General features: G+C 43.4%; 1 protein-coding gene across 1 annotated transcript in view; it reads left to right on the top strand.

Annotated features, from left to right (window-relative positions):
* Positions 1–7609: 7609 nt before the first annotated feature.
* ATP8B1 (ATPase phospholipid transporting 8B1) overlaps positions 7610–20685 on the top strand; it is a 101199-nt gene continuing 88123 nt past the window's right edge. Inside the window, exon 1 of the mRNA XM_075128396.1 lies at positions 7610–7799. Within this exon, the coding sequence (XP_074984497.1) occupies positions 7791–7799 (9 nt within the window). The 5' untranslated portion in view covers positions 7610–7790. The remainder of the gene's footprint in view (positions 7800–20685) is intronic.

The raw sequence follows: 20685 nt of genomic DNA, 5'->3' as shown, positions 1-20685 counted from the left end.
TGTTAATTCCAGGTTTCTTCTTTTTTTTTTTTTTCTTTTGGGGTGGCTTGTACATAATAAAGCGCCCCAAAACTTATTAATTAAATGAAACTTGTATTGAGAAAATATATATAAAGACCTTGTCAGTGTTCTGAACTGATTTGTATTTTTGTTAGGAAATCCATGATTGTGATTCTTTAACTTAAACCTATGACAATTTCTATTAAGACTGAACTCTTTGCTTCTGACCCACGTTTCCCATGTTTTGCAGGAGGGGGAAGAGGGGAAGTCCCATGTGTATTTTTCTTCCTGGGGGCGAACAATTGTGTGTAGTGTTTCATGTTAAAAAAGACGAATATTCCATAAACAGTTATCTTGCATCCGCTGCACACATCTTAAATGGGATAGGGGAGCTTCTGTGTGTCCATGCTTGCCTGGCTTGTTTGCCTCATAATACAGCGACTCTAGTTGAGTTTTTATTTAATTTCTGTGCTCCCATCATACAAATGCTGTAACTAAAGTTGCATGTATTAGTATTCCCAGTACTTGAAGTCTTAGACTTCAAGATTACTGCATGTAAATAAAGTTCAGCGCATCTGCCTGCAACTATCCTTTTATTCAGTCAACAAGATGTGTGAATGAACCTAAGGGCATTGAATCTCTTGCTATACTGTCAACTTAGGTCTTGTCACAGTAGCAAGTTCTGCTGCTTTAATTATACCAATATAGTTAAAGGACAGCCCCCTAGCATGGACAGTGTTATATTGATATGAACTCTGCTTCCTGAAACAGAATCAACGCTAGTGAAGGCACCTTTATATGGGTATAACTGCATCATAAGAATGACCATACTGGTCACACCAATGGTCCAGTATCCTGTCTTCCGACTGTGGCTGATGCCAGTTGCTTCAGAGTGAACAGTACAGGGCAATCATCAAGTGATCTGTCCCCCGTTGTCCACTCCCAGCATTTGGCAGTCAGAGACTTAGGGACACTCAGAGCATGGGGTTGTGTCCCTGACCATCTTGGCTAATGGCCATTGATAGTCCTATCCTCCATTAATTTATCTAGTTCTTTTTGGAATCCAGTTATAGTTTTGGCCTTCACAACATCCTCTGGTAATGAGTTCCACAGGTTGACTATGCATTGTGTGAAGAAGTACCTCCTTTTGTTTGTTTTTAAACTTGCTGCCTATTAATTTCATTGGGTGACCCCTGGTTCTTGTGTTATGTGAAGGGGTAAATAACACTTCCTTATTTACTTTCTCCACACCATTCATGATTTTATAGATTTCTATTGTATCCCCCCTCAGTTGTCACTTTTCTAAAATGAACAATCCCAGTCTTTTTAATCTCTCCTTATGTGGCAGCTGTTCCATACTCTTAATCATTTTTGTTAACATTCTAGGTACCTTTTCCATTTCTAATGTATCTTTTTTTGAGATACATGTTTGTTGACCCTCTCAAAGAATTCTAATAGATTGGCAAGGCATGATTTCCCTTTACAAAAGCCATGTTAACTGTTCCCCCCAACAAATCGTATTAATCTGTGTGTCTGATAATTCTGTTCTTTACTATAGTTTCAACCAATTTATCTGGACTGAAGTTAGGCTTACTGACCTATAATTGCAAGGATCACCTCTGGAGCCCTTTTTTTAAAAATTGGCATCACATTAGCTATCCCCTAGTCATCCAGTACAGAAGCTGAGTTAAGTGATAGGTTACATACCACAGTTAGTAGTTCTGCAATTTCACATTTGGGTGAAAGAAAATTTAATTTACCAATTTGTTCCCAAACCACCTCTATTGACATCTTAATCTGGAACAGTTACTCAGATTTGTCACTTAAAAAGAACAGTTCAGATGTAGGAATCTCCCTCGCATCCTCTGCAGTGAAGACCAATATAAAGAATTAACTTAGCTTCTCTGCAATGGCCTTGTCTTCCCAGCATCTTGTCTTTAGCATCTTGATCGTCCAGTGGCCCTCCTGATTGTTTGATAGGGTTTCTGATGTACTTAAATTTTTTACTATTCGTTTTTGAATCATTTGCTAGTTGCTTTTCAAATTATTTTTGGCCTACCGAATCACACTTTTATATTTGACTTGCCAGAGCTTATGAGCCTTTCTATTTTCCTCAGTAGGATTTGATTTCCAATTTTTAAAGGATTCCTTTTTGCCTGTAAGCACTTTTTACTCTGTTTAGCCGAGGTGGCATTTTTGGTGTCCTCTTACTATTCTTTTTTTAATTTGGGGTATACATTTAATTTGAACCTCCATTACGGTGTATTTAAAAAGTTTCCATGCTGCTTGCAGACATTTCACTCTTGTGACTGTTCCTTTAATTTCCATTTAACTTCCTCATTTTTGTGTAGGTCCCCTTTCTGAAGTTAAATGTTACTATGGTGGGCTTTTTTGATATTACCCACTCCCCACAACGGTTTTAAATTTAATTTATTATGGCTGCTATTACCAAGCGGTTCAGCTATATTTACCTCTTGGACCAGATCCTGAGCTCCACTTAGGACTAAATCAAGAATTGCCTCTCACCTTGGGGGTTTCAGGATTAGCTGCTCCAAGAAGCAGCCATTAATGGTGTCTAGAAACTTTATTTCTGCATCCTGTCTTGAGGTGACATGTACCCAGTCAATATGGGGATAGCTGAAATTCCCCATTATTATTGATTTTTTTTCTATTTTTATAGCATCTCTAATCTCCCTCAGCATTTCACAGTCACTGTCACCATCACCATCCTTATCAGATGATTGGTAGTATATTCTTATTGCTATACTCTTACTATGAGGTGAGCTGTAGCTCACGAAAGCTTATGCTCAAATAAATTGGTTAGTCTCTATGGTGCCACAAGTACTCCTTTTCTTTTTGCGAATAGAGACTAACATGGCTGTAACTCTGAAACCTATTCAAGCACAGTATTTCTATCCATAGAGATTGTAGGGTACTGTTTGATTCATTTTAAGATTTTTACTCTTTTTGACTCTATGCTTTCTTTCACATATATATTGCCACTCCCCCACCAACATGACTTATTCTGTCATTCTTATATATTTTGTACCCTGGTATTTAGTGTTCCATTGACTTTTGTCATCATTTCACCAAGTTTCTGTGATGCCTATTCTATCAGTATCCTCATTTAATACCAGGAACTCAAGGTCACCCATCTTAGTATGTAGACTTACACATTTTTTCACTTTTTAGTTGTCTGCTCTCGTGTGATGTAATTGAATAGAACTCTTCATTTGATTCTTTCCTTTTGGCTCCTATCTATACTTTATCAACTTCTATTCTGTCTTCTCTAAGATGTAGAGAATCCCTGTTAATAAATCCTCCCCTATGGGAGGTCTCTGTCTGAACCATGTGCTCCTCCACACCCCAGCCTTAGTTTAAAAACTCCCCTAAAACCTTTTTAATTTTATATGCCAGCAATCTGGTTCTGTTTTGGTTTAGGTGGAGCACATTCTTCCTGTATGGGCTCCTCCTTTCCCCAAAGGTTTCCCAAGATCCTAATAAATCTAAAACCCTCCTCCCTATACCATCGTCTCATCTACACATTGAGACTCTGCAGTTTTGCCTGTCTAACTAGCACTGTGTGTGGAACTAGAAGCATTTCAGAGAAGGCTACCATGCAGGTCCTGGACTTTACTCTCTTATCTATCAGCCTAGATTTGGGTTCCAAGACCTCTCTTATACCTCATCCTCTGTACCTTGACCACCGTCTCCTCCCCAGCACGGCACATAAGTCTGTCTAGATGTTTAAAGAGATCTGCAACCTTTGCATCCGGCAGGCAGTTCTCTCAGTCCTCACAAGCCCAGTTATCTATATTTCTAAAGATCAAATCCACTGTTACTATTAACAGACCATAAACTCACTCCAAGAGTCACATAGTCACTCATCCTTTACCTGGAGAACTCCCTTGCAAAATTCCCGTTTGCTGTTCCTGTTTTCTAAAGTTTACACTAGTGTAACAGGATTGGTCTTAAAAATAAATAAATAAATAAATAAATAAAAAATAACACCCCTAACAGACAGTTATAGCAGTATAACTTCCTAATGCAGACCAGCCCACAGTCTGGTCTGAACCAGGAGCAGGCAGTCAGCCATCAACTGCTGGCAAATCTGAATGCATTGCTAGCCCAATGCTTTATCTGGCAAATATCTGTCCATAATCTGACACACTGTCCTTCTAATGTATGTATTCCACTGTACCTGAAATGGGGTTGAAGATTAGGTCAATGCACAACTAAACATCAGTCTGTTGGCACTTATATCTGCACCAGGACGGGTTCCAGATTTACGTGGCAATTTTTGAAGGTCTCCATCCACTGAGAGTGGATGGGAATATGGTGCCAGAGTCAAAGCTGGTGTGAAGACTTCAACTGTGAAGTTCTTGAGTTTTATCTTTCCTTTTTTGAAGCTATAATTCTGTTAACATTGTGGGTTTTGTTTTGTGATTTATTTTAAAAGGGGTGGGAACTCTCATTGAGAATTAAGGTTGAAACTTTTCTGACTGGGAATGTATGCCCAGATTATGGGGATGCAGGGACCATGTAAATACCTAAAATATAAAGGTTTCAGAGTAGCAGCCGGGTTAGTCTGTATTCGCAAAAAGAAAAGGAGTACTTGTGGCACCTTAGAGACTAACCAATTTATTTGAGTATAAGCTTTCGTGAGCTACAGCTCACTTCACCGGATGCTGGTGAAGGGGAGAGGTTAACAGTTTTATCACCCAGTTAGACATTAACTCTGCCCTTCCTTGTGCTAAATAACTGATTCTCTTGTTTCTACATTTGTAGCAGGTGGGACAACTCTGTAGGTCATTCCAGTGCAAATGGAAAGAGGGATGGGAGATGGCAAGATAATGTCTATTTGAAAGTAGGAGAAAGTATTTATGGAGCACTGGCAATGTAGTAGGAATTGAGCAAAAATAATGTTACCAATTCACACATCCAGTGCTGCATTTTCTGGGTTTGCATTAAGATAAGCATGGTCAATTTTCATATGAAGCTAGCAATCTTTAAATTATCTCAGAATAGTTTGTTATATTTTACCATCAAGTTAACCATTAACTGATTGATATATCTTGATTACTTGTTGACCCTTGTAATTGGGCTGTAGATTTAAGTGGTTTCTCTTGTCATGAAGACAAGCCCAATGGGGGAAGAAAATTGATCACAAGAGTTTTTAGTCTCTATTTAAATCCATGGAAAATACCTGTTCAGGGGACAAAGTATTTGAAGCAGCAGTAAAGCATTAAGTCAAGTCCCCCTTTCTTTCTTTTTTTGGTTAAAGAAAATCTCAGTTGTGTCAATACACTATGTGGTTTTGATCTTTGATGTGTCCTGAAAAGTACAAACACGCCCACCTCTCTGGGGCAGTAACCCTTCCAGGGCCATCTCTATCAGTATCCTCTCCTTACGGTCTCCTAGCTAGTAAACTGCGACACTTAGGCTTTGTCTACACTCCATCAGCAAAACTTTTGTCGTTCAGGGTGTTTTAAAAACAAAACAAAACAAAAACACAGAGCCCCAAATGTACCGACGAGAAAAGTGCCGGTGTGAACAGCTGCCGCCAAAGACGCTGCTGCTCGTGGGGGTGGAAGCTTTTTGTGGGCAGGAGAACTCTCTCCTGCCGCTGCCGACAAACATCAGCTACATCGCATGCCTTTTAGCAGCCCGGCTGTAGCGGCGCAGCCATGTCGCTAAAAGCCTCGTAGTGTAGCCATAGCCTTAGTCTGCTCTGCATAGCCTTGCTATAAACTTGTCTCTGAACGCAGCATGACACCCCCACCCCCCAATATCTGCTACTTTCCAAAGGGCTCCCGAAGCTGAGTTGCAGTAGAAGGCTCATCCCACTAATGAAAATATAATGAGGCTACCCTGAAGAGTTGTTACCTATGTCCAATGCAGAGATTTTTCTCACTTATTTGGGGATAGGGATGTTTGGGGTTATAAATTTTAAAAAAGTTCCAGACAACTTTTAAGTGCTTAACTTTGCAGTTTTACCCCTCTTTTAATCTGTAATTTTAAGTGTAACCTTATTTCAGTCCCCCTTGCGCATATGACCTATGAGACCGTTTTTCTCATCAACTTATTGCATGCTATTTTTTCCACAGGACTCCTGCCTTGTTTAGTGAACGAGGATTCAATAGTTCTTTGTATCCTTCTCATTCAGCGTGTGGCCCCAGGACTCCCTTACAGCACAACATTCAAACACGTAGGGTAGGTCTACACTTAAAAAGCTGCAGCTGTGATGCTTTAGTGAAGACGCTACTACACCAGTGGGAGAGTGTCTCTCATTGGCACAGTTAGCTACTGCCTCTCGTTAGCCCTGTGGGAGTTTTGCACAGAATTTTTGATTTTTTGGCACAGAATATTTTAAAATTCTGCATTTTTTTTGGTCAAAATAACCCTATGTAATCACGCCAGTTTCAATTATTTTGGTAATTTATTTAAAAATAGCTGTAAACAAGTATGATTTAGTTGGGGATTGGTCCTGCTTCAAGCAGGGGGTTGGACTAGATGACCTCCTAAGGTCCCTTCCAACCCTGATATTCTATGATTCTCTGTCTATAACAATACAGACACAAACAAATTTCTGCAGCAGAGAGTTAAAGAAACCCCTACAACAACCCAGTTCCTGCTTCTCTGCCCTCCCCGCCCCTGAGCCCAGCTGCCAGGCCCCACCCTTGCCCAGACACCTGCCGCCCCCCACACCTCATAGCACAGGGATCCAGAGGGAGAAACAGCCTGATGCTGGGTCCCAGGCTTGCACAGAGTTTCCTGCACTCCACACCTCCTTCCCTCAGGGCTTGCGGGGAACTGCAACTACTGGTATCTCTCTAGTTCTCTCCCTTTCCTCCTGGCAGTGTCTTCTATGTGCAAGATGGGCTCTGCCAGGTCCAGCAGCCCTAAGTGGCAGCCAGCCGTACTGCAGCCCATTTCTGTGGGGGAAAGGAAATTTTGCGCAAAAAAACATTAATTTCCACAAAATTCTGCATTGCGCTGTGGTGCAGAATTCTCCCAGGAGTATCTCGTGGAGGTGGATTATGTTGATGGGAGAAGCTCTCCCATTGACATAGTGCTTTCTACACCGGTGGTTAGGCTGATACAACTGCGTTGCCCAGGGTGCGGATTTTTCACACCCCTGTGTGATGTTAATTATACCATTGTAAATTTGTGGCATAGACCTTGCCTGAATAGAAAATTAACTTCTTCCTGAGTGGTGCTCTCACCTTAGTATCTGAGTGCTTCCCAAATATCAATTAATTCATCTTTCCACCCCATGAGAATACGTGGTGATGGTATCCCCATTTTATAGCTTGGATGGTAAAGCAAAGACATTAAGGTTAAAACCATCAGAAGTGTCCACTGATTTTGGGTCCTCAATTTGACACCAAGGCTCCGATTTTATGTATTAGCATTTTTGTAGCACTTTAGAGCTGTGCTTTTAACATAACTGATTTCAGTTGGAAGTGCTCATCCAATTCTACAAACTTGGCCCCAGATATCTCAAGGTGGGCACCCAGAAACTGAGGAACACCTAATCAGTGGCCAACTGTGAACATTTTGGTGTATGTAATTTGCCTAACAGCAGATGAGAGCTCTGTGGCAGAGATAAGGATAGAATTCAGTTCTCCAGGGCTGCATTCAACTCCTATAACAAATGAAGGAGAGGTTCTACAGACAACCGCCTCTTTCACCATACAGTGCTGATTCATCCCCAGAACAAGTCTATCCTGTGCACTGAATGAAGCCTGGGTCCTGTGGAATCAAATAGTACGTGATCTCAATGCAGTATGCAAAAGGTGGGTAAATTAAGGGTGCCTGGATGAATTCTGGCATTTCCTAACTCTTAAGTGCATGACTTCGCAACATTCGTGTGTGTGTGTGTGTGTGTGTGTAATTTCCTAGCTTTTAGAAAAAGCAAATTGTGGAATCCTGTTGGCTCTCAAAGTGGGTCCTCAGCAGGGTTTGGACCTTTTAGATCCACTGTAGAGACCTCTACCACTTGAGCTAGCAGAGTGACTGGTAGCAGTAGGAGACTGTTATACTCCATGTGATCCTGCCACTAGAAAGGGATTAGACACACTTTGCCAATGGGTTTCACTGCAATTTGTTCACAGCAATTAAATGCAGATTCTCAAGTTTCCTGGGTTCAGTTTTAGGCTTTAGAGGGGAGTGTTCTCTAGTGGTGTTGGACTTTTCTGCACCTACCTCACCAGCCTGTCCTTGTTCCCCTCTCCTCTTCAACTCTCCATGCCTTTGGTTATCTGCTCCTGTCTCTTCTTCCACCCACCCTCTCTCCTGGGCCCACTGCACTCCAACGTGGCTGCTTCCTCCTCCTCTTTCCCACTACTTGGGCCCCAGCAGAGGGACATATTGAAAGCACAAGAGTTGCTCTTCTCTCTTCTTATGCCTAATGCCATAGCAACCTCTGGCTGCTTTGAGGATCAATTTGAGTAAAATCTTACTTAGCCTTTTAGCCTCTAAGTTGGCATTTGCTCAGTTGTTCTGTGGGGAGAGCACCCTGCTCAATAGGTAGCAGCAAGAAAAGTACCTCTCAGCCCATGCAACCCTGGACTGGAGCATGCTCTGTGCAGATGAAGTCATTGGGAATTTAGTTGTCAAACTTTACCAAGTCTCAGAGCATGTGGGAAAGAACAGATAAAGATTATTTAGATGTATTCAAGTCAGCAGGACCTGATGAAGTTCTGGTATATAAAGAACTAGCTGAAGCAATGATCTTAGAGAACTCACAGGGGATTGGTGAGGTTCCAGAGGATGGGAGAAGGGCAAACTTAGTACCTATCTCTAAAAAGGTGAACAAAGAGGACCCAAGGAATTAGACCACTCAGCCTAACTTTGATACGTGGAAATATATTTGAACAAATTATTAGTCAGTTTAAGCACTGAGAGAATAATAAGGTTATGAGGAATAACCAGCGTGGATTTATTGAAAACAAATCACGCCTAACGAACCCTAATTTTCTTCTTTGACAGGTTTAATAGCATAGTGTTGGTGGGAAGCTGTAGATATGATCTATCTTGATTTTTAGTAAGGGAAATGTGGTTTAGATGAAATGGGTGCACAACTGGTTGAAAAAACATACTCAGAGTAGTTATCAATTGTTCACTGTCAAACAGGACAATATATCAATGTGGTCCCAAAAGCGTCTGTCCTGGGTCTGGTACTAGTCAATATTTTCATTAATGACTTGGATAATGGAGTGAAGAGTGTGCTTATAAAATTTGTGGAAGACACCAAGCTGGAGGGGTCACAAGCACTTTGGGGGGGGGGAAGGATTAAGAATTTGGGGTCACAAGAACTTTGGGGGGGAAAGGATTAAGAATTCAAAACAACCTTGAGAAATTAGAGAATTGATTTGAAATCAGATGAAATTCAATAAAGACAAGTGCAAAGAAGGAAAAATCAAATGCACAACTACAAAAGTGGGGAATAACTGACTCAGCAATAGTACTGCTGAAAAGGATCTGGGGTTACAGTGGATCACAAATGGAGTCGAAAGTGTGATGCAGTTGTGAAAAAGGCTAATACCATGATGGGGTACAATAACAGGAGGATCATATGTAAGACATGGGAGGCAATTGTTCTGTGCTACTCGGCACTAGTGAGTCCTCAACTGGAATATTGTGTCTAATTCTGGGCACCACACTCTAGGAAAGATGTGGATAAATTGGAAAGAGTCCAAAAGAGAGCAACAAAAATGATAAAAAGGTTTAGAAAACTTGGTCTGTGAGGAAGTTTAAAAAAACAGGACATGTTTAGTCTGAGGGGGGAACTGATAAGTCTTCCAATATGTAAATGACTGTTATAAAGAGCCTGTAATCAGTTATTCTCAGTGTCCACTGAAGGTAAAATAAGAAGTATTCGGGTTAATCTGCAGCAAGAGAGATTTAGGTTAGATATTACAAAATACTTTTTAACTATAAGGATAGTTAAGCACTGAAATAGGCTTCTAGGTGAGGTTGTGGAATTGCCATCGTTGGAGGTTTTTAAAAAATGATCATTAGAGACACACCTGTTGGGGATGATCTAGATCAGTGGTTCTCAAACTTTTGTACTGGTGACCCCTTTTACATAGCAAGCCTCTGAGCGTGACCCCACTTATAAATTAAAAACACCTTTTAATATATTTAACACCATTATAAATGCAGGAGGCAAAGCGGGATTTGGGGTGGAAGCTGACAGCTCGCGATGCCCCATGTAATAACCTCACAACCCCCTGAGAGGTCCCGACCCCCAGTTTGAGAACCCCTTATCTAGATATACTTGATCCTGCCTCCGCACAGAGGGCTGGACTAGATAAGCTCTCAAAGTCCCTTCCAGACCTACGTTTCTATGATTCTGTGTGTGAACTGAAATTTTACAGGGGTGGTAAAAAGCACATCCCTGTCACCAGGGCAGTCCCCTGCCCAATTTTAAACCCTTGTTTCCAAGCATGGAGGTGCTAGAGCTTCTCAATAAAATGGCTGTGAGAATTTTAACGTGGGCAAAACAATGTATTTTTCCCTACTCTCGTTCTCGAAAATAGCCTAACAGTGTTTTCTAAACTTTCCCAAAAATTGAGGCTGTGAGGCGGTCACCCTCACCTTTCAGTCCAAATGGTTAAAAGTTTTTGGCAAAGGTATAAGCAACTGAAAACAGGATCTTCTAATGGAAAGTACTTAGGGTTGCCAGGGTTCTGGTTTTCGACCTGAATATCTGGTAAAAAAGGGACCCTGGCAGCTCTGGTCAGCACTGCTGACTGGGCCGTTAAAAGTCCAGTTGGCGGTGCAGCAGGGCTAAGGCAGGCTCCCTGCCTGCCCGGCTCCGTGCAGCTCCCAGGCAGCAGCAGCATGTCCCCCTTCTGGCTCTTATGCTCAGGGGCAACCAGGGGGCTCGGCACGCTGTCCCTACCACAAGTGCCAGCTCTGCAGATCCCATTGGCTGGGAACTGCAGCCAATGGGAACTGCAGGGACGGTGCCTGTGGATGGGGCGCATGCAGAGCCACCTGGGTGTGCCTCTGCGTAGGAGCTGGGGGGGAGGGGATATGTCGCTGCTTCCAGGAGCTGCTTGAGTTAAGCGCCACCCGGAGCCTGCCCCAGCCCTGATCCCCCTCCTGCTCTCCAAACCCTTCTATCCCAGCCTGGAGCACCCTCATCCCCAGCCCCACCGGAGATCCTGCACCCCCAGCCAGAGCCCTCACCACCCTGCATCACAACTCCCTGCCCCAGCCCGGAGTCCCCTCCCATGCCCTGAACCCCTCGTCCCTGTCCCCACCTGAGGGGCAGACAGAGCCTGCACCTCCAGCCAGAGCCCTCACCGCCTCCCGCACCCCAACCCCCTGAGCCAGCCCGGTGAAAATGAGCAAGTGAGTGAGAGTGGGGAGAATGAGCAACTGGGGGACGGGGGGAGAGGCTGGAGTGAGCAGGGCTGGGGCTTCAGAGGAGGGGCGGGGCAAGGGTGTTTGGTTTTGTGTGACTAGAAAGTTGGCAACCCTAAAAGTGCTGGGCAACCATGACTATACAAACAGTATTACTGTAATGCCTCTAAGGCAGAGACAACGGGATTTTGGCCTCTTCTGGAACTAGGTTTGCAATCACTGAGAAACTCCAGCCTTTTCGCTATTTCCAATCCTCCCCAGAAGTTCTGATTGGCTTGCTGCCTTTCCCAGTTCCCTGACTCCCAGAGAGGAACAGTCAGTTGGGGCTGCTGCAAGAGGAAGAGGGCACTCTCCCCTCAGGAGCTGGCAGACACTTTTGGGTAGGAGGGGAGAAAGGAGCTGATACCATTGTTACAGGAGGGGAGGGAAACAGAGGGAGCAGGCCACCTTCGCATTAAAAATAGGTCATCCTCCTTCCTCACCCTTCCCCTTTCTAGTCCTGCAGCCCCAGGCCTCGGAGGGAGAATAGCTGTTTCTCCTGTCCAGCTTGAGAGAGGTGGGTGAAGAGCCTCCACCATGGCTGGAAAAGCAAAGGTGCACAGAGGACAAAGGACAAATGTTGGGCTGAGGGGGACATAATCCATTGATTTGGTGCTGAAGGGGCTTGAACATTTTATATGGGCCTGGAGAGTGCATAACTTGGCTGGAGATGATGGCTGTGGGGTTGGGAGTGCACAACAGCATTAACTGGGATTTTGGGACTTTTGGAGAAGCTCTCTGCACCATCAGGCACCATGTGATAGAAATGTGTGTGATTTGATCTCAGTTGGGCTCTCTGACAAGAGATCCTACAGCAAGGGTCACGATCTCCTTACTCTCTATACACTTATGAGATCTAGCACCACTGTATTTGTCACCCATGCTGGAGGTGGGAAGGGGAAGTTCCTTTGTCGGATTGCAATATTGCCTCCCTGAAATGTCCAAAAAGCACGAGTCAGACTCCCCCTCCAAATTTAAAATAATAATTTTTGAATCCTTTCTGTTTGCCATCTGGTTTTTTTAACTTTTGGGGGGTACAGTGGGTCACATTTTCAAGTTTTTCTCCCCAACTCTGATGGCTAGAAACTTTTCAAATGAAAGCTGAGATTCTTGCATCCTTACGTTAATTTGGGAGCTGGGAATTGAAGTAAAAACACCAGATATGACTTGCCGTAAGATAAAATTGCAATAAATTCACAAAAGCCTTGGCAATATAGATATGTAAAATAGAAGATCTTGCATGTCAGAGATCTTATATGAAAGCCCTGGGTTTGCTTTACTAAAACAATGGAGCTTTTTATTTCTCCAAACACTTTTTGCATTTATTCAAATGTCAGGAGTTGATATCAACAACAACTAAAGGTTTTATATTATGTTGACACACATTGTATAGTAAGATAATGCTCCGAGTAAACTGAGCTCTACCAAAATGATTTTAGAATTGCGTGTAATCACTATGCTAATACACTGATGAAAGAGAGAATAGGTCTCAAATTTCAATAAATTGTTACTTTATAAGATTCATTCCCAGGATAAAATTCAAGATGTATACAGGTTTCAGAGTGGTAGTCGTGTTAGTCTGTACCAGCAAAAACAATGAGGAGTCCTTGTGACACCTTAGAGACTAACAAATTTATTTGGGCATAAGCTTTCGTGGAGTAAGATGTATACAGTTGCTTCTAGAAAATTTAAGGAGAAGTTGAACACCTTGGAATACCCCTTTGTATAAGAGTGTGTCACTCCAAGTTCTCGCACATATTCATGAGCTTTTCTTTTTGTGTTCTGTTGGTAAAACTAAAGGCATGTGTGTTAGGGAGCGCAGAGTAACTGGCACAGTGTAGCTATGTTAATTGATTTTTAAAATGTTTAAATTATTTAGCTATGGTTGTGACCCTCTTGGGTGTATTGTTGTTAGTTGTTTGATTAGCATACAATGTGCTTGATATTTATATAATGCAAATTAACATGCAATAACTGATTTTCATTGAAAGCCTTGATTATTTTTTTTTACTCCCGTCTTCACTGTCCCTGTAAATGAATATCTGTAATACTACTGCATTAGAGACTGCCAACAGTTACTTCTTTCTTCAGTCTTTTATCTTAACTAGAAAATGAAACTAATATATGCTTTTTTCCATGTACATTTTGTTGCTGTCCTCTGAATACTTTTTTCTTTTTTTAAAGACTTTCAAAACTAAGCCTTGTTCCCATGGAGCCCTAGCAAGTGCAGAATACAGTGGGAAAAATATTCTTAATGTCCAATCAAACAATCCAAAGCATCCTTGTTTACTTTGGTGATGCATTTAGAGTACGACTATTCAATACACAATAATGAACTGGATTTAGACTGAGATTATTCTCACTAAATAGCAGTGCCTGATGATGGTACCGGCTCTGCCTCTCCCAAAGCAGCAAAATGTATATTTAACTTTTGGTATGAGTACCTGACTTCTTGTAGGAACCAACTTTTGTCAGTATTGTATTGAGCACCAGAAGCACAGGGAGTCAGCCTGTAGTGAGGAGGTCTGGTTCCCCACCGCCCCGGAGAGTGATGAGCCTCTCTGGACGCCAAAGTGGGCGGAGCCAGTGAGCCCTGCGCCTGCCCCTCTGAGGTCAAGGTACAGGACAGGAAATATAAAAGCCCGATCCCAGAGCTCAGTTAAAAGACAGCCACCAGAGAGGCCAGATGCCTGTGATGGAGCTTCCAGCTGGGAGGCCACAGCAAGTGGCGGCCGACCTGAGGACTGGCCAGACCAGCCAATGCCTGATGCTAGCCCAAGCCCAGAGACTCTGCCAAACTTGCCGCTCACCAGTTACCCCGAAGAGCTGCCAAGCTACCTGTGCGCCAGTTACCCCAAGGAGCCCATGGTGTGTGACCCCTTGGAGGATGCCAGCCGGACCCAGGTACCTCTAGAGGGGGAGGTAGGAAGTAGCCCGGGGGCAGCCGACCCTAGTCAGGCTGCAACACTGCCAGAGTCAATGTCAGTGTGTTGCGGCCAGGAACCCCCTGACACAGCAGCAGGTTTTCTGCCAATGCTAGGGCCCCGGGCTGGGACGCAGTGGAGTGGGTGGGCCTGCATCCCCCCCTGCCACCCATCTCGCGGGTGGCAGTCTCCCCCTCTCTCAGGCCGCTCAGAGCCAAGAACTCTTTGCTCAGCCCCTGCCTGAGGGCCTGAGCTACTAACTGTTGGCCCCGCAGCCAGGTTAATTGCCTGACACACCTGACAGAAGTAGCAAGGCAGTCTGGTTCCCCACCGCCCCGGGGAGAGTGACGAGCCCAGGCCAAACTCACTTACGCAGCCTGTTTGAGTATTCAGCTTTCTTATTTTTTGGTTCTCATAATGAAACAGTAATGTGTGCTAATAGAAACAGAGATCTATATGGTGGAGAATGGGAATTTTTGGTAATATTTTTATGAACGATATGTGTGACTCAATTTACCCACCCATTTTGTATTGTTACCTAACTGAGGCCATGTCTATACTACAGACCTATATCAGTATAACTATGTTGCTCAGGGGTGTGAAACATTGTTCAGGGGTGTGGATTTATTTATACCAGTCTAACCCACTATGTAGACCGCACTGTGTTGATGGGAGAGCTTCCCCCGCTGACATAGCTACCACCTCTCATGGTGGTGGATTAATTACACCGATGGGAGACTTACTGCAGCTGTGTCACTGTAGTACTGTACATGAAGACAAGCCCTTACTGTGAAGGGTGAGGGGAAATGAGGCATAGCTGGATGTTGGACAGTGTCTGTCTGGGATGGATCCTAATGTGCCATCGAAAACTGAATGGAGTCAACACATACGGATGTTAGACACAATGACTGAACATTAACTCCTAATGACTGGCAGCCAGTAGGAAGCTATTTCCTTCAACTCTCTGCAGGGAAGCACAGTGGAAAGTCCTGAGCAAATAAAAGGGATGAGGTGTGAAGAGTCTTGGGGGTATGTCTACATTACAGAGACTATTTTCAGAGGAACAGCCGTGTTAGTCTGTATTCGCAAAAAGAAAAGGAGTACTTGTGGCACCTTAGAGACTAACCAATTTATTTGAGCATGAGCTTTTGTGAGCTACAGCTCACTTTGTAGCTCACGAAAGCTCATGCTCAAATAAATTGGTTAGTCTCTAAGGTGCCACAAGTACTCCTTTTCTTATTACAGAGACTATGATGACATAGCTTCAGTACTCTCAAGTGTCTTTATGTTTTTTTTGTTTTGTTTGCTGGTAGTTTGTGCATGGAAAAATAAAGATCAAACATTTTCTGTCTAAATTATTTTAATCTTGGTGTGAAGAAAACCATGAAACAACACTTTATGCCAGCATATTGTGTGTGGCTTTGCCTATTGGAGCAACACTGCCTATTTCTGCAGGCAGCTGTGTTCTTAGTGATTTAAAAGTACAGTTCACAGAAAACAAGCATATTTTATAGAGCTAAATTGTGACACACATTAGGAAATATATGTCCAAATGCAGACACTACTTCCTATCTGAAAAAGGAATTATAGAATTTCCTGTAATTGCATTAATATTTTGGAGGTGGGGAAGAGGAAAGGTGAATAATAACAGTATGTCTTAGAGTCACCTAACAATTAATAAGCTTCAGACAGATTTGACAGAATGGCTGACTTCAAAATATTGTAGGTTACTTAGAATCATAGAATTGTAGGACTGGAAGGGACCTTGAGAAGTCATCTAATCCAGTCCTCTGCACTTGTGGCAGGACTAAATATTATCTAGCCCATCCCTGACAGATGTTTGTCTAACCTGCTCTTAAAAGTCTCCAGAGATGGATTTCAGAGTAGCAGCCGTGTTAGTCTGTATTCGCAAAAAGAAAAGGAGTACTAGTGGCACCTTAGAGACTAACCAATTTATTTGAGCATAAGCTTTCGTGAGCTACAGCTCACTTCATTGGATGCAATGATCTAGAGATGGAGATTCCGCAATCTCCCTAGGCAATTTATTCCAGTGCTTAATCACCCTGACAGTTTGGACATTAGGAAAAACTTCCTACCTAAACCAGGATATCTGGTTGCAGTCTAAGGCTATGTCTACACTGCACTTTCGTCATTAAAACTTTTGTTGCTCAGGGGTGTGAAAAAAACACCTCCCCTGAACAACAAAAGTTTTGACGAAAAGTGCTGGTGTGGACAGTGCTTTGTCGGCGGATGCTCTCCTGACGATTTAAGCTATTGCCCCTCGTTCGGGTGGCTTTATTTTGTCACTGTGAGAGCTCTCCCTTGGCGACAATGAGCAGCTATGCCGTCCACCTTACAACAACACAGCTGTAGCAGCACAGCTGCGCCGTTGTAATGTGCGCAGTGTAGACAGCTTAAGAAGACTGCAATTTCAAGACTTTTTTTTTAAAATGGAGGAATTAAGACAACACTACTTGATGATAGTAAAAGGATATCTTCTAAAATATAAACCCTTCCTGATTTAAAACCTAATCCCAAACCGAGGAGGAGTTTCTTCTGTTCAAAAGGGACTTTGGCAAGTTTTGCAAACTCTCTAGATTAGACATTTGACAAGAAGAATGACTTTGGGTACTAGCTCAGCCAAGAAGTTGTTGGAGTGGACAAATGCTATACTATTTTTCATGCTATTCTGATTTGGATAGGCGAAACCAGAAACCCAATCTGTGTACTACTTTTCTGTAAAGGATATAACATCTTACTTGCAAAAAGCATAAATTTAACTTTTCCATAAGAACTTCACCAAGTTCTTTTTATAGACTTTTAAGAGGTGCAATGCCTAATGCTAATACCCAGTCTTGATTCAGTACTGCCAAGCTAGCTTGTCTTGAGGAACGGAAACTTTTTATTTATAGACCTGTGATGTAAGGATTGCCAGGACTTGAACCCAGGCTTGAAGACCTACACGGCAACCAACATCCTCACACTGCCACCCAGCAGCAGTTGTACCCTGGCTGCTCCCTGTGAGCCACAATCCACAGGAAGTTCTGTTTTGAGTGGTCTGATTGACAGTGATCCCATATTGATTCCTTGGTCCTATATAAGCCCATGGGGCATACCAGGAAGCATCCAGGTAACAGTGTGGATGTCTAGGTAGCTGCCATGACTGATCTGTTTCTGACCTCCATGCATTGACCGCGGCACTGACTTGGATTCCGACTCCCAATCAACCTCTGGGGCTGTCTTTGTTCTGTTTGTACAGCACTTAATACCAAGGAGTCCTGGTCCATGACTATGGGTTGTGGGTGCTACTGCAATCCAAATAACATAGGGGGAGTTTATAGAGACCCTACCCACAGACATTCCACTTTCCCCGAGGGTGCTCCACCCCAGGTCCTGCCCCCACCCCAGCCTTCCCTCTTCCCATCCTTGCTCCGCTCCCACCTCTGTTCCACCCCCTCCCTGAGTGCCTCGCCCTCCCTTCTCTCCATCCCCCTGCACAGCCCCTCCTGCATGCCGCTAAACAGCTGATCTGTGGTAGGCAGGAGGTGCTGGGAGGGAGGGGGAGATGCTGATTGGTGGGGTTGCTGGCAGGCAGGATGGCTGAGGGGTGAGGGGGAGCAGCTGATCAGTGGGGCTGCTGGTGGGTGCTGAGCACACTATTTTTTTTTTCTTCTTCTCTTAGAAAAGGTCTCGTTTGTTTGTTTGTTGCAGGACTATGACACTTGGCAGGGGGCATATGTGCAACTGTAACAACTCTTCATTGTGCATCATTAGCAGGGTTTGAACCTTGAGTCTTCAGCACCACGTACTGGTACTGGAGCTCCATTAACTGGCAGCAGAAAGCTATTATCCGGGGAGAAATGCTGCGGGGATGAATGAACCCATAGGTTCATATGCTGGGTTCTGGGAGAGGTTGGAGGAGCCCAGCCTAAACTGGCTCTCACCCCCACTTCTCCATGAGTTGGAATGTGATGGCCTTGGATGGGGGAAAGGGCCACTGGACCACGGTGTGGTTCGGAGGATCCCATTTCTTCTTCCCTCCCCTCTCTGGGAGTTGGGGGAGATCCAGTTTGTGGTGCCTCCAGAGAGGGACATGGGCTGTTGGGGCCACATGCCAAAGTCTGGGGTGCTGGAGGTATTCAAGTCTGACTCTCTTCCTTCCTGCTGCAGCTGCTCTAGCAGTTCCTGAATATTCCCAAGTAGTGGAGGTGGTGGCATGAGCCCTGCTGAGGAAGTTGGTGGTGGTGTTTGGCAGTTTGCCAAGTTTGTCTTGCGAAATGCAAGTTAAGAGAAGGGAAATTGTGATTTTAACAGTTTGTCTTTCTCAGCAAAAAGCTAGTCAGAATTCCATGGGGCAAAGAAAAGCCACTTTTATAGCCTGATGGTTTGTCTTTACCCTTTTTCGTTTTAAAACAAACAAAAAAAAACCCTAAGAAATTATCTATGTTAAACGATATTTAGATTGCAAAGTCAAGCACTTGAAAATTTGGAAATGCCAGATTCATGATCGCCTATGTACTCTGAATTTTGGCTCCTTTTGTGACCATCACGGGCACTGAATGGGGGTAAAAAGATATGTGAACATGTAATTCTACCACAGAGCAGAATTAAGGTTGCCTGGGGGACTGTAAATTTGGCACTTTCTAAGGGAAATAAAATGTTTGTTTTCATGCAGTTTCTTACATAATTTTATTTCAGCTATAAAGAAATACCACTGTTCTCCCCCTCTCAGTCTGGGTTAGAGCAATCCCTTTGCTTTGGGCTATCCCAAAACGATAGTGTGTGCTGCTCTGCATTGGAAAGTTAACAACTTATATATTTTCTGTATATACATTCTTTCCATTTTTCTGAACTGGGAACACACACTGAAATACTGCCTGAATTAGAGCTATATGAATTGCAGCTACAGATTTCAGCACAATTTATTCTGTTCTAGCTGTTTTGGTGGAATGGGTAAACAATTACTGGCACAAGTTCTCTGGATTGTATGCAATGTACTCCTTTATATAAATAGTCATAAAATCTGAATGGACTTGATTAGCAGTTAATATGTGGCTAAATAGTATGTTTTTAAAAGCATTTCTTCAAGGGCTTTTCATACTTCTGCCTTGCTGGAAACACCACCTCAAATACAACAACATTGAAAAGCTTAGTAAAGAAAGGTTTCAGAGTAACAGCCGTGTTAGTCTGTATTCGCAAAAAGAAAAGGAGTACTTGTGGCACCTTAGAGACTAACCAATTTATTTGAGCATGAGCTTTCGTGAGCTACAGCTCACTTCATCGAAGCTCATGCTCAAATAAATTGGTTAGTCTCTAAGGTGCCACAAGTACTCCTTTTCTTTTTAGTAAAGAAAGACATCTGCTGCTGATGTGATGTTCTCAAACAGCGGAATCATAGCTCCCTCTGTTTTGTTTTGGCTAGGACTTCTTAAATTGATGTAAATTGATTAAATTGATGGAAATTAAATTTCCATTTGTGCTGGAAATGGCCCAACTTGATGATCACTTTAGATAAGCTATTACCAGCAGGACAGTGGGGTGGGAGGAGGTATTGTTTCATATTCTCTGTGTGTATATAAAGTCTGCTGCAGTTTCCACGGTATGCATCCGATGAAGTGAGCTGAAGCTCACGAAAGCTCATGCTCAAATAAATTGGTTAGTCTCTAAGGTGCCACAAGTACTCCTTTTCTTTTTGCATCATTACTTGGGTTCATGTAAAATTATCCAGCAAATCAACCCCATCTTGGTCAAACAGCTTCCTGTTCACCTCCATTGGATCTCGTCTTCCATGTTTTGCTGTTTAAAGCCAGGTACTCACAATCCCTTTCCTGGATGAGTCAAGCCTCAGCCAGTCATCATCCACGGGCATGAAGAATTTCTTTACAATGGATCCTGGATTCTCAGCTAGTCAAGAGCAAACTGTGAGGTACCTTGTGACTTGGGAAATTTATAGGCCAGCTGACCAGTCGTGGGACTCCCACCAGTCACATCCACACATCTGATAAGATTAGGGAATTTCACCAAGCCTACCCTGCCAAGTCCAGACCTGAGAAACCTGGAAGGCATCCTTGAAGGGAGAGTAAATATAAGGAGCTCATGCAGCCTGTGCAGGGCTTGTAATTGATTTAGTATAGCATATCCCCCACTGGTCATTGTGCACCAGAGGCTGCTTACGCTGGCTGTACAAGAACTCAGTGAGTGCCCTTCATCGTCTGCTCAACACAACAGTTGTCTGGCTCCTCACCCACTAGGTTCTGCGTTGTGTTCTCAGAATACACACCTGATGTTGCTTCAGCTGAACCTGAATCTGTTGTGAGTGTTACCTTGTTCCATGGCAATGGGT

This window comes from Caretta caretta, chromosome 5 (genome assembly GCF_965140235.1).
Source record: "Caretta caretta isolate rCarCar2 chromosome 5, rCarCar1.hap1, whole genome shotgun sequence".
In the NCBI taxonomy this organism is placed as follows: Eukaryota; Metazoa; Chordata; order Testudines; family Cheloniidae; genus Caretta; species Caretta caretta.
Note: the sequence above shows the minus strand (reverse complement) of the source record. Positions and strands in the feature narration are given on the sequence as shown.